The sequence below is a fragment of the Heptranchias perlo genome, chromosome 11 (assembly GCF_035084215.1).
Source record: "Heptranchias perlo isolate sHepPer1 chromosome 11, sHepPer1.hap1, whole genome shotgun sequence".
Classification (NCBI taxonomy): domain Eukaryota; kingdom Metazoa; phylum Chordata; class Chondrichthyes; order Hexanchiformes; family Hexanchidae; genus Heptranchias; species Heptranchias perlo.
The window spans coordinates 32176502-32191475 of NC_090335.1; the positions used below are offsets into that span (position 1 = coordinate 32176502).

A 14974-nucleotide genomic window follows, 5' to 3' on the forward strand; every position below is an offset into this window, starting at 1 on the left:
GGTGGCAAACCTGGAAACCACGTTAATGGCCACCAATTAAGTCGCGATCGCTTGGGGAAAAGGTAAGTTTTTATTATCCGGTTTTGCTGCATGCCCATTCACCACCCCTACCCCAGCCCCCAACCCCCGCTGCCCTTTTAAAATTAAGCCCCATATCTCACAATTCATTGGTTTGAAGCTCTGCCACTAACATAATTAAGGTTGATGAGCTGGGGGAAAACTGGGATAATCAAATGGTACAAAATATGGAAGGACAGATAAAGTTTTTTAAAAATTGATCTGCCGTGGCGATGCACACAAGAGCTAAACAGCCTTGGATGTTTTACATTGCTGTTCTCAAATTATCTGATGGCAGTAAATCTTAAGACTGGTGAGAACAGAAACTGACAGTATAATAACATGAAGATTAAAAATAAATGGAATAAAATGGAGAAATTAAATTACAACAAATGTGATACTGCTTTTATTTGAAACTATATAATTGCAGGAGGAAAACCAAAAAATAAAAAAATACAAACTAAATGCAAGACAACTCTGACAAAAAGGAATTTATAATGATACAATTGACACAAAGTGTGACAAATACGTGACAACAGAAAATAAGGAAGTACATGTAAATGTAAAATTTTAAATAATAAAATAGATATAAATGTCAAATAAAATTACCAACTAGGGACATATGTAACTTCCAGAAATTATGCAGTAAATTTGCTTTTACATGAATTAGTTGCAGGAAGTGGTTCTTCTCCACAGAAATGTGCCTCTTTTTGACCTGCGTTAGAACAGCATTGTTAGTAGCCATGCAAGAATCTGCAGACCAACCAGTTGGTTCTACTCTTTCAACAAAAGACCAACCCGCATAAGCGGAGATTTCCATCAAGAACAACATGTACACGCACAGTTTTAAATTGAATCAGTAACACAGAAGTTGGCAAACACACCTTTATTAAATTATTCAGGAAATTAATCTGTACAAGCTTTAAATAAAATACTTGTTCATTGAAATCAACATCTTAAATAAAATTCTAGAATCAATTTTACTATTTTACAAAGTCACATTTTTTCCTCTTATAATATTGGTTTCCCTAATTCTCACTTGCTTAAAAGGTATTTTTTCATAATAGCTAGTTTGCATAAATATATTGATTTAAAAAACATTCTACTCATTCTACTCATTCCTTTAAATAGTTTTCAGTTACATGAGGAAAGGCAGTAGCATGCTAATTCACAACTGTAGCATTGTATCATTCATATGCATTGATCTGGAGAGTACCATATTAATTGGATAATCTTAACAGTAGCTGAACAAAGTTGAATTATTACATCAGATGACCCACTTGAGTGAGAAGGTTCAACTGACTACTGCCTTAACGTTCAGAATAGTGGCTATGAGTAAATTGAAATGTACAGCTTGAGAATTTTATAGTTTTTATAGTTTTATAGTTGCTTAAGGGATGGACACTCTTGTGGCACTCACTCCCTCCTCTTCAATGGCACTGCGAGGAGGATTTGGGTCATCTTTCAGGTGAATGGGATTTAGTGTGACACAAACACATGAGCACCAATGGGAGAATCAATTAAATTAAATATTCTTAATCAAGCTCCTCCTGCAAAGCAGCATCATTGGGAAAATTAATCTCCAATTTTTACTGAAGAAGCGGTGAGGCTAAAGGTGAATTCTTAAATGTACTTACTTTGCATTCTCCCAAGATCCAACCATCCTAGCAAACAGTCTTATGTGAATCTGAAGCGATGCCAGGGTTCTAGTATGAGGTGCAGGTGGAACAGTGTTTCCGAGCTGCGATGGACTCTTGATACTAAACTTGTTGGGCTGTTACTGACCACCCACTAGAATTTGTGGCTTTTTTGAAAAATAGGCAATACTGAAAAAAATATGTATTCTAATCTTTTGTGATAGATTTTCAACTGTATTATGGAACATTGCGAAGGTGGAAGAATATGTGGAGTTGCCATTATGACAGCTGTTAAAATAGGGAAATAATATTACACAGGATTTTGTTTATTATATCTACACACCTTTATAGGTAGCACATGCACTTTGCTTTATAATTGCGAGAAATACAGGAACTATTTTTAGGTTTATACACTGTTTCAAAGTTGTGGTAACTCAGATCCAAGATGGATTCAATCTTTCTTAAATCTAAAATGGCCATTCAGAGACCGTGTCGGCCTATTAGCCACTCAATCTTTCAATCTAGACACGATTTTGGTAGTGCAGTTGATAGCCAAGGTGGAGGTTTTCAGCAGTGTTTTTAGCTATATATACTAAAGTATGAAACCAGCTAAATGTTCCAGATAATGTTTACTTACCTTTTCATTAGCATTTCATGGGATCTTAATGATACTGTACTCTAATCTCATAAATATTAAGAGAATCTGTGCTTTCATCACATATCAAATTATTATTGTTGCTTCTGCCATGATTGATCAATAGTCTTATAATTCAAAAGGAATTAAAGGTACACAAGAGAAATAGAATTTTCTGTGTTCTTGAGGTCTTTGTTGGATTTCTGAATGGCTGTTCAGACAAAAGAACTCTAATTAGCTGGCATTATATACCAAAAAGACGACCTGGAAGAATTGTTTGTTGGATTGTTTTTAACTGCAAGGAGACTGAAGATTGAAAAGGGTAATTAACTCCTTGCAAGCAGTTTCAAGAGCTTGTGCGTACATATTTTTGCTTCTACATTTTATTTAAGTGTAAATTAAATTGGATGAATTGTTTTAGCCTATATGAATGCGGTTTAGTATCGTATATTTTCCACCAACTGAGAGTGAAAACATAGTGGGAATCCTATAAAAATTCCAGTATGCAATTTACTGCAATCAGGGTCATTAGACCCGGGCTATGTTTTCCCTGCAAGGTAAAAGGTGAAAGGTGTAGATTTCAGGTCATAAGGTTTGCTGACAAAAAAACGGTTGTAAGGCCATTTGAACAAGAGCACTGTAGTTTTAAAACCCTGAATTGCAACAATGATACAGCTCTTGGTTTTAATGCACAGCACAATTGAATAAATAAATAAAAATTAAGTTGTACGAAATAATCGTAACATGGAAATTACTGTTGGCAATAACAGTAGGTGAAGGCTCAACAGGTTCTTCGAATTCTGCTATCCACTATTTTAACAGAAGCAACAGGGCTATGGGGAAAGAACAGGGGAATGGGACTGACTGGATTGCTCTTACAAAGAGCCGGCATGGGCTCGATGGGCCGAATGGCATCCTTCTGAGCCATAGCCATTCCGTGATTCTAAGATTAACTAGTTTACTTTAAATAGATTAATGCCGCCACTAAAATCATAATGTGGAGATGCCGGTGATGGACTGGGGTGGACAAATGTAAGGAGTCGCACAACACCAGGTTATAGTCCAACAGCTTTATTTGAAATCACAAGGTGAGTCCTGATGAAGGAGCAAAGCTCCGAAAGCTTGTGATTTCAAATAAAGCTGTTGGACTATAACCTGGTGTTGTGCGACTCCTTACTAAAATCATAGACAAAGGAATATTATATGAGTATGTTAAGTGTTTGTCTGCTAATATTGTTAGCAGTAATTTTTGCACGCAGACGATTTCAAGAGGAAGGTTCATGGTCAAACCTATGATGGAAACAAAACTAATGTTATCAAAATTAGAGCACGTGATCTACTGTGATCATGAACCATACCCAGTTTACCCAGTGAATTGGAGATACATTCTAATTGCAGGCAGAGGTGCTATTTAACTTGCATGCAACAATCTCCACTTTAAGATTTATGTTAAACTTCCAAACATAGTCATCTAAAAATGCTTATTACATTGGTCAGAAGTGAGAAACAAATTCCTGTTTAATTTATGCTGCAGAATCTACAGTGTTTGAATTATTTAGCCCTGCACTACATTTGAGAACTTAATTTATAGCAGGGACACTCTTTTGCTTTCTCCACTCTACTGGTAAAACCACCCCAGTGTGAGGGTTATTCCCCAACTCGAAGATTAGACAATTGCCAGAACCCACCCCCCTCTACATCCTGTGATGAGTGGCTTTACCAGTACTCACCAGTACAGGGTCTTGTCCATAACCGTCCTAAACGTGGGAGATTTAAAAACATAAATGCACAGTGTTTGTGCAAATTGAAATTAACCATTCAAAGTTGTGGGACAGAGGAGGCACTTATCAAGTAAGCGCTAATAAAATTAATGCACTACAAACATGACATGAATAGGGCTGTTGCCAGCTTTGTTTTCCACTGCAGCTGTTCGGGGCGGGGCGGGGCGGGGCGGGGGGGGGATGAATGCTGAAGCCAAGTCTGCAACTTCCTAAAATCCACCAGGATGGTAGTTTCCCTTTCATTTTATTTGTCATTCAATTGAAAAATTAGAGTGTTTATCGAGCTCTCATTTGTTAGGCTCATTGGCTCAACTCTGGTAAAAAAAAGTGAATTCTTAGTCTGTATTGGGCTGTGGAAATTTCATATGAACCAAGTAACAAGTGCTTGTATCTACATTTCTATGCTTGGAATCTGTTCAGGGGTCAAAGTCAGTTTTGTTTATTAATCTCAGAACTAACTGTAATCCCATGTTCCTACAGTCAAAATTAATGCTGTAGATAATTTGAAGATGCACACTAATTTTGTAGTGGCCATTTGTACCACTGATTCTTCCTTTCTCTTTTGGTTTTCACTTTTCTAATATTCTTAATTCCAACTACCCTTTTTTGTGTTTATTTAGCAGTCAGTCATTTACTCCCCTCCCCATCACTTAACTTATGTAAGGAATCTTACAACACCAGGTTATAGTCCAACCTGGTGCTGTAAGATTCCTTACATTTGTACACCCCAGTCCATCACCGGCATCTCCACATCATCACTTAACTTATTCAGGGGTGATATTGTTAAAAAGGGCACTTCAGCAGTGATCTACTGTTGCAATTCAACCCTACCACAATCACCTTCTGGCAGGGATCAGGTACTAAAGCAACAGTGAAGAACAGTCACAGTTTCAGAGAGTGCAAAATAGCACGTCCTGGAAGTTTAATATTCGACAGTACATTTAGTAACTCCACCATGGTTTCTTTTAACCTGCTTCACTTCATCTGATTTTGCACTGCAATTCTTATTCATAGATTTTTTCTTCTATATTATGATCTGAGATTTAAGTACTTGCATTTATATTTTTGTATTTTGATAATACCTAAAAGGCACTTTCAATTAATGCTTTACATATGATTTGCTGCATGTCCAAAACATCAGAAGACATACAATTGATACGGAAAATGGTACAGTGGAAGCTCTTAAAAATTGTAGGATTTCCAGGCATTTCTAGCCAATCTGGAGGCAAAAGATCACAAAGCACCAAATGGTATCTTTCTATCCTGTTATATTACTTCCATCAGCTTTTTATTGTGCCTAGAAAGAAAAAAATATATAGTGAAATTACATCATCAATTTTTTTGGTCTGCCAGGTGTCTGACACATGTGGAAATCCATCACTGTGCTCATGAGTCTCCATAACAAGCCACCAAGTAATCTATACCAGAGTATGTGTTATCACAATATGAAGTATGCACAGTTTCCCCACAGGGCCACATCCCTCATATCCAAATCCAGAATATTCTGGTGCAGGTTGGCAAGAGCCAAGGTTTAAGGACTCGTAAATGCACACAGTTATGGCTAGAGTTCAACCAGCTAAAACCATGCCAACTTACCAGCAGCACACTGGTAAGGTAAGACCTCACCCTACCTGTTGAGACAATAGCTTGCAGCGTTATCTGAAGCCAAGTGGAAAGAATTATTGGCCCGACTGACAGGTTTACCTCTCCAATTCCCTTTAATGAGCCAGGCTGGCTGGTTAATTAACACTGCTTGGGAACATAGGAACAGGAGTAAACCATTCAGCCCCTCGAACCTGTTCCATCATTCAATGAGATCATGGCTGATCTGTATCCTAACTCCATCCACCCGCCTCGGCTCCATATCCCTTAATACCCTTGGTAGCAAAAATCTATCGATCTCAGATTTAAAACTATTAATTGAGCTAGCATCTATTGCTTTTTGTGGGAGAGAGTTCCACACTTCTATTATCCTTTGTGTGAAGATGTTTCCTAACTTCTCTCCTGAATGGCCTGGCTCTGATTTTAAGGTTATGTCCCCTTGTCCTAAACTCCCCCACCAGCAGAAAAAGTTTCTCTCTATCTACCCTATCAATTCCTTTCAAAATCCTAAAATCCTCAATCAAATCACTCCTTAACCTTCTATAATCCAGGGAATACAAGCCTAGTTTATGTAACCTCTCCTCATAATCTAACCCTTGGAGCCCTGGTAACATTCTGGTGAATCTGGGCTGCACTCCTTCCTAGGCCAATATATCCTTTCTAAGGTGCAGTGTCCAGGACTGTACACAGTACTCCAGATGTGATCTAACCAGGGCTTTGTACAGCTGAAGCAAAACTTCCTCGCCTTTATATTCTAGCTCTCTAGTTATAAAGGCTAACATTCCATTTGCCCTTTTGATTATTTTTTGTGCCTGAACATTACAGAACACCCTAGCTCAGCTATTGATTAATCTAGTTTGTCTGAGGTTTTACTCCATTCCAAGTAACATCTTCCAGCAGCTGTCATCCCAAACCTTTTTAGCAGTATATAGTCTTTCCTCCTTCTGGGACCCAAGCATTTTATGTTACAATAAAGTGTGCACTATAGGTTGTTGGGAAATTACCACAGTCTATAATTAAGGATCGAGCGACTGAACACCTTGAAAATTTTCAGCCGATCAGAGAGACCAACCTGATGAATTTTTTTAAGAGGTGACTAAGTAGTGGACAGGGGAATGTCTATGGATGTTGCTTGTTTGGAATCATAGAAAATTTACAGCACAGGAGGAGGTCATTCGGGCCATCGTGTCCAGGCCAGCCAAAAATGAGCCACTCAGCCTGATCCCCTTTCCAGCTCTTGGTCCGTAGCCTTGTAGGTCACGGCACTTCAGGTACTTTTTAAATGAGTTGAGGGTTTCTGCCCCTACCGCCCTTTCAGGCAGTGAGCTCCAGACCCCTACAGCCCTTCCAGAAGGCATTCGATAAAGTCCCTCATAAGATACTGTTAGCTAAAGTTGAAGCTCATGGAATTGAGGGCAAATTATTGACCTGGTTAGGAAATTGGCTGTGCAGTAGGAGAGAAAGGATATTGGGCAGGTACTCAAATTGGCGGGATGTGACTAGTGGTGTCCCACAGGGATCAGTGTTGAGGCCTCAACTATTCACTGTGTTTATTAATGACTTAGATGACAGGATGGAGGGCCACATATCCAAGTTTACCGATGACAAAGATAGGCAGCATTGTAAGCAGTGTAGATGGAAGCACAAAATTAGAGAGAGAGATTAATAGATTAAGTGAATGGGCAAAACTGTGGCAAATGGATTTCAATGTAGGGAAGTGTGAAGTCATCCACTTTGGACCTAAAAAGGATAGATCAGAGTACTTTCTAAATGGTGAAAAGCTTGAAACAGTGGAGGTTCAAAGAGACTTAGGGGTCTATGTACATCGATCAGTAAAATGTCATGGACAAGTACAGAAAATAATCAAAAAGGCTAATACAAGGGGGTAGAAGTTATACTACAGCTATACAAAGCCCTGGTTAGACCACATCTGTGTTCAGTTCTGGGCACCGCACCTTAAGGACATATTGGCTTCGAGGGAGTGCAGCGTAGATTTACTAGAATGATACCTGGACTCCAAGGATTAAATTATGAGGAAAGATTACACAAACTAGGGTTGAATTCCCTGGAATTTAAAAGATCAAGGCGTGATTTGATCAAAGTTTTCAAGATATTAAGGGGAACTGATAGGGTGGGTGGAGAGAAACTAATTCCGCTGGTTGGGGAGCCAAGGACTAGGGGACATCACCTAAAAATTAGAGCCAGGACTTTCAGTAGTGAAGTTAGGAAACACTTCTACACGCAAAGGGTGGTAGAAGTTTGGAACTCTCTTCTGCAAACGGCAGCTGATGCTAGTTCAATCGTTAATTTTAAATCTGAGATGGATATATTTTTGTTAACCAAAGTATTAAGGGATATGGGGCTAAGGCAGATATAGGGAGTTAGGTCACAGATCAGCCATGATCTCACTGAACGACGGAACAGGCTCAAGGTGCTAAATGGCCTACTCCGCTATTCAAGAAAGAAGGGAGAGCGAAAACAGGGAATTACAGGCTAGTTAGCCTGACATCAGTCATCGGGAAAATGCTGGAATCCATTATTAAGGAAGTGGTAACAGCACTTAGAACATCATAATATGATTAAGCAGAGTCAATATGGTTTTATGAAAGGGAAATCATGTTTGACAAATTTATTAGCATTTTTTGAGGATGTAACTAGCAGGGTAGATAAAGGGGAACCATTGGATGTAGTATATTTGGATTTTCAAAAGGCATTCGATAAGGTGCCACATAAAAGGTTGTTACACAAGATAAGGGCTCATGGGGTTAGGGGTAACATATTATCATGGATAGAGGATTGGTTAAACGGACAGAAAAGAGAGTAGGGATAAACGGGTCATTTTCAGGTTGGCAGGCTGTAACTTGTGGGGTACCGCAAGGATCGGTGCTTGGGCCTCAGCTATTTACAAGCTATATTAATGACGAACGAAGGGACCAATTGTAATATATCCAAGTTTGCTAACGATACAAAGCTAGGTGGGAAAGTAAGCTGTGAGGAGGTCACACAAAGTCTGCAAAGGGATATAGACAGGTTAAGTGAGTGGGCAAGAAGGTGGCAGATGGAGTATAATGTGGGGAAATGTGAGGTTATTCACTTTGGAAGGAAGAAAAGAAAAACAGAATATTTTTTAAATGGTGCGAAACTATTAAATGTTGGTGTCCAGAGAGACTTGGGTGTTCTGGTACAAGAAACACAAAAAGTTAGCATACAAGTACAGAAGGCAATTAGGAAAGCAAATGGCATGTTGGCCTTTATTACAAGGGGGTTGGAGTACAAGAGTAAGGGAGTCTTACTACAATTGTACAGGGCTTCGGTGAGACCTCACCTGGAGTAAAGCGTACAGTTTTGGTCTCCTTATCTAAGGAAGGATATACTTGCCTTAGAGGCGGTGCAACAAAGGTTCATTAGATTAATTTCTGGGATGAGACGGTTGTCCTATGAGGAGAGGTTGAGTAGAATGGCCTATACTGTCTGGAGTTCAGAAGAATGAAAGGTGAACTCATTGAAACATAAAAGATTCTGAGGGGGCTTGATAGGGTAGATGCTGAGAGGTTGTTTCCCTTGGCTGAAGAGTCTAGAACTAGAGGCATAGTTGCAGGATAAGGGGTTGACCATTTAAGACTGAGATGAGGAGGAATTTCTTCACTCAGAGGATTGTGAATCTTTGGAATTCTCTACCCCTGAGGGCTGTGGATGCTGAGTCGTTGAGTGTATTCAAGGCTGAGATAGATAGATTTTTGGACTCTAGGGGAATCAAGGGATATGGGGATCGGGCAGGAAAGGAGTTCAGGTTGAAGATCAGCCATGATCTTATTGAATGGCGGAGCAGGTTCAAGGGGCCGTATGGCCTACTCCTGCTCCTATTTCTTATGTTCTTATGTTCCTGTCTTTCTAAAGCAGATGTACCCACTTAACAAACAACATAAAATGAAACATGGAAATAAAATTTAAAAGTCAGGAATCAAGATACAAAAATATAAAAAGGACCCCTATGTGGGCATCATTACAAACTTGAGCAGAAGTTAAAAATGTTACCATCCACCTTACTGAATGCAAGATGTAGTTCACTTTGTAAATAGTGAATGCCAGCATTAACGTAATGAAAGATTCTAAGCGAGATAACTATTCCATCACTCTCCTCCAATCTACAGTTGATTGCTGCTAAAGGTATGTCACATGGCCAATTTTGTCCACTGTGGCTTGAATCTGGCTCTTCACTGATAACAATTTGCACCATTACCAATCTATTGGTAGTCATCCTGAACAGGCGATTGATTCAGTAAGTTTTTAAGATGCCATTCATGTGGATTGTGCCTTACATGTACAACTTCTTGTCCCAATCATGTCAATTTTGACTCCATCTTGGGAATTTTGGGACCTTCCCAGAAGAGGAAACTTGCATACTTTGCCTGTATCTAAGAGACCCTCTGGTATTTTGCTGGTGGGAGGTTAAGCACAGCCCTGTCCAAAAATCTGTGGAACCTGGTCAGCCTATCCGATCCAGGAGAGATTGTTCATAGGTTTTCTCATACAGTTTTTGCTGATCACATGGGGGCAGTAGAACAAAAGTTCTGCATGAAATGTGAACTGGAACCCAGGATTATTTGACCCTCTATTAAATGTTTGTCCATTAACATCAGCAGCAGTAATTTCTGGGCTTTAGTCTCGCTCTCTGGTGCGGTATTCTTGCCTCCCGCCCTGGCTCCTGCGCACTTGTGCCGGCGTCTCATCACTTGCAGATCCCTCCTCAATCCTAGCCTCTAAAATACGCGTGGTGTCAGTCTCTGAACTGGTGGCTGCGAGTGTAAGATCGAGTGACAGTGTTTCTTCGCCATCACTGTCTTCTTCCTCTACCCCCTCTGACTGGGAAAGTTCCAGTTCTTGGGTATGTGAAATGACAAAGGGACAAGGGTTGAGTTGTGGTGAAGGGAGAGGCGAAAGTAAGAAGTGCGTGCTTACACCATCCGCAGCACCTGAGTCGGAAAAGATTGTGGGATGAGGGAGAAGTGGGAAGTGAGAAGGAGGATTAGGTACACAGAGACCCTCATCGTCGATGCCTCCAGTGCTGCCAGTGGCCACGGCCTCATCGATAGCCCTGCCCATGATGGCCAGCACTGTCTCCTTCATGGGAGTTAAAATGTGTTAGCGCGCTTGTCCTCCTCCAGTTGTTTATTGCTGCCTCCTGTTATGCACCACCATCCCAGAGGGAAGTGTGTCAGTGAGTGTCCTTCAAGATGTTTGTAGGCTGTTATGGTTGAATAGCTACTAGTGCGAGTGAGCTGTGAGTTGTGGATGTGAGGCTTCCAACAGTGCGAAGTGTATGAGGGTGAGATAAAGCTTATGATTTGAATGGTTGAGTACTGATTAAAAGCGATTGTTGGTAGGTGAGCGATGGGGGTGTAGTGAATTGAGCAGTGGGTGAGGCTAGTGGTGCAGCTGGTAGGATATGCCATTTGAAGATTGAACTCTCTCACCTTGATAACTTGTGCTAAATCATTGAACGTCGTCCTGCACTGCATCCATATTCTTGGAGCTATGCTCCTAGCATTTACCTCCTCCGCTACTTCCTCCCACTGCCTCTTGAGCATATGTCTGGAGGGCCTCCTGCCCCCTGCACAAATGGGATGCCCCTCCTTTGTTCCACCTCTTGCACCATCAGAGAACTTTGGTGCACACTCTCTCCCAGGCATAGCCATTCTTCAAAGTATCACAGCCATTCTCCAGTTCACAAATGACTCTCACCACTTCTTGCAGCCACAATGCACTTCCCCTTTTAGATATGCAGGCTGCCTTTAAGAAGCTCGAGCTACTCGCTGTACTGGGGCCCCCTGCTGATGTGAGCAGCAAATCATCAGCGCTGGCTGCACGCAGCAATCATTTAGAACAGCAGGCAGCACGAATGTAACGTGCTGCCTGCATTGCAACGTCTGGGCACAGGTTAATCGCGAACCGCGACCCCCGTGCCTCTTTTCAGGGGTTATCCAATTTAACCCCCGGTATATCCTTCACTTCGTTCTGCTTCACACACACGTGCAGTTTTACAAATCTGTGAGTTTTAGTTTAGTTTTCTATGTCTGGTACATACTTTAAGCAAAGAGTGTTCTTCGAGTGTATTCAAGTCTAAATGTCCCAAATTTTATTTTCATTTACCATTATAAATGCCTCTTTGCTATTGCAGAGCACTAGAACTCACCACTGACTGGTCTAAAAAGAAAATCACTGATTCTGATTGGTATACATGAACAAGATTGCTAAAATACTCAATGAAATGTAGAAGAAATGTTCAGTATGGATTTTCACCAACTCTATTGGAGCATATCCAGATTGCGTATAGTTATTTAAAACATCTGAAATCTGCTGTGTTGAAAGGGAAATTGTCAAAAAGTAAAGCTCATTATCTTAACATAGGGATAAAAATTCCAGAGGTTCTCCTGATCTCCAACTGTAATTCTGGCAGCAAATGAGTGGAAACACTGGAGAAATGGTGAAAACAGCAGTTACAGTGGGAGATCGGGAAAACCCCAGTGGACATTCTACCCCAGTGGACATTTTACCCCAAAGATTGAAGTAAGCAACCTAAAAATCTCATAATATTCATTTTAATAATTGTTCCCATGTTTAATTCATTAAATTTACTTATATAACCTGTACTCTGCAACTAAATACAAGATAACTGGGTATGGGGGGAACTTAGATGATTGTTAATCCAACAGAAGCATGTTGATAGCTTTATAGGCTACAAGAGTGAAGCTTGAGCAATTTAAAACAACAACAACTAGTCTGGACCATTCTCTGATATTTGAGAGGAATTTATTCAACTTTCATTCAGATTTTTTTGTCCGAACAGCGGCTATCTGCGTGGATGCTCACTAAGTGTGCTCCATGTTCTTGAGAAGTGATCACAGGGAAATAAAAGTCAGCAACGTTAGACTGCAGGATAAAAAGAAATCTGCAGTTAATTACTAGCAAATTCTGTCTCTTTGCATATAACCTGGTAAGCACATTTTAAAGGCGACCTTAGACTTTAAATGCGTGAGTTTAAAATTTTGTTTAAACATTGCCCCTCCACCCCCTCTTTAGGCCTTTCTATGTTACCCCACATAATTCACGGCTGGGCAGGTAATATCAGGCCTCTGCCAATTCACTCTGTAATCAGCTACTTGGTAGTGCAAGAGCATAGCCCAAAGGATCTCACACTTCCAATTTTGCTTCCATTTGATGAAATGCTTGACCTCCACGTGACGCTTCTCCATACTGCATGCTTGGGTTTGCAAAAATCGCTTTGTAAAAAATTGTAGCTACCACCTCTTACCATTCTAAAAGCTTCAGCACAGTTTGTGCACTTTACTAAAAAAAACATGAACAGGAACGATAGAGGTGTCGCTTGGCCATCAAGCTGGTTCCAATTAAACTTTATTTTCAAGAGTCATGTGCAAAAAGTAGACAATGTCCATCCTGATCTATAGCAACCACATAATTCCTACTTTAAAAACTTCTCCACCCTCATTCTGTTATGTTGCCAAATAGCTATTCTTTGTATGCCAACAGAATTTGGAGATACAAACAGATCTGATGTTTGAGGATTAAAATTTGTGTATTGCTGGGGTGGAAGTGGGGAAAAGTGCAGAAAAAAACCCCACCCAAACACACACAAATGCATGATTGGAAGGGAATTCAACAACATGGTTTATCAATTCAGTGCATGTAAAACCAAAAAAACAAACAGGACACAAGATTTCTCATATTTTTGGAGATAATTTTATCATTAGATTCAAAACTATATCAGTAGTCCCAAATCCAAACTGAAATTATCTACAATTCATTAATAATAATTACATAGAATTTACAGCACAGAAACAGGCCATTCAGCCCAACTGATCTATGCCGGTGTTTATGCTCCATACGAGCCCCCTCCCACCCTTCTTCATCTAAACCTATCTGCATATCCTTCTATTCCTTTCTCCCTCAAGTACTTATCTAGCTTCCCCTTAAATGCATTTATATTGTTTGCCTCAACTACTTCTTGTGGTTGCAAGTTCCACTCTCTAACAACTCTCTGGGTAAAGAAGTTTCTCCTGAATTCCTTATTGGATTTATTAGTGACCATCTTATATTTATGACCCCTAGTTTTGGACTCTCCACAAGTGGAAACATCTTCTCTACGTCTACCATATCAACCCCCTTCAATTCTATTCCTCTAGAAACGAACTTCAGTGCTTTGATTACATTTTTTATGGCCTTGTTAACCTGCATTACTACTTTTAATGATGTGAATCTGTGCCCCCAGATCCCTTTCCTCCTCTACCCAATTCAGACTCTTATTTTCCAAGGAGTATGTGGACTCCTTATTCCTTCTACCAAATGCATCACCTCACACTTATCTATACTGAGATTCATTTGCCATTTACATGCCCATTTTGAAAGTTTATTAACGTCTTCTATTCCTCAGTATTAACTATACCCCCTTTCTGGCATTACAATAATAAATTCTTACCAGTGTCATCATTTTCTGTGTTTACCCAGCCCATCGATTTTTGTACAGCTTGCTTCCACCGAGCAAAACGTTTGTTGCTTTCTGAAGATTTAAAAATGATATTCATTAAGTCATCTAAATATTATTTTAAAAAACATTATCGATAGACACCTCCATTAGGGATGCCCCAAATGCAGAGCGCGAAATGATCTTTCACTGACCTAGTGGAGTTTTCACCAGCTAGATGGTATCCATCTAATACACATTCAGCAAATTTCCCTCTTGAACTCTGCCAGGTGATCAACAATCACCACCATTCCCTCCAGAATGTTCATTCACTTGTGAACAAGATCCTTGCCATCCACAAGCTTATTGTGCATGACTGCATTGACATCACTGACTGAAACTTGGCTCACAGATGGCAACAGCTTACCCCTTATTAAACCCTCCCTACCTGGCTATACGTTCCACCACCTGCCTGCCCAAACCGGTGCAGTGGCGGTGCGGCCCTCATCACCAAATCACACTTTGGTCTCTCCCCTTACTCCTCTGCTACGTTCTCCTCCTTTGAACATCTTACCTTGTTCCAGCACTCTCCTCTCTCCTTTAATATCCTCGTTGTCTACCACTACAAACCCCCCAGTCGCATCCTTGAGTTTCTCATTGAGGTATACTCCCTCTTTTCCTGCCTTAGTCTGTGTACTGAGTGACTCTTCTTCCTCAAGTGATTTCAATCTCCATCTCCGGTCCCCTTGCCCATACTCCTGATTTTACTGCCCCCTTGTGTTCC

At 40.3% G+C, this 14974-nt stretch overlaps 1 protein-coding gene across 2 annotated transcripts in view; it reads right to left on the bottom strand.

The window, feature by feature from the left end:
- Positions 1-507: 507 nt before the first annotated feature.
- gk (glycerol kinase) overlaps positions 508-14974 on the bottom strand; it is a 100115-nt gene continuing 85648 nt past the window's right edge. The window contains exons 18-19 of one of the 2 annotated variants that reach the window (XM_067992803.1): positions 14206-14286; positions 508-5406 (exon numbers count right to left, since the gene is read on the bottom strand). In XM_067992803.1, coding sequence (XP_067848904.1) covers positions 5390-5406; positions 14206-14286 — 98 coding nt within the window. In that variant the 3' untranslated portion in view covers positions 508-5389. Of the gene's footprint in view, positions 5407-12412; positions 12642-14205; positions 14287-14974 lie in introns of those variants that run through there. The other variant, XM_067992804.1, reaches the window with a different exon arrangement.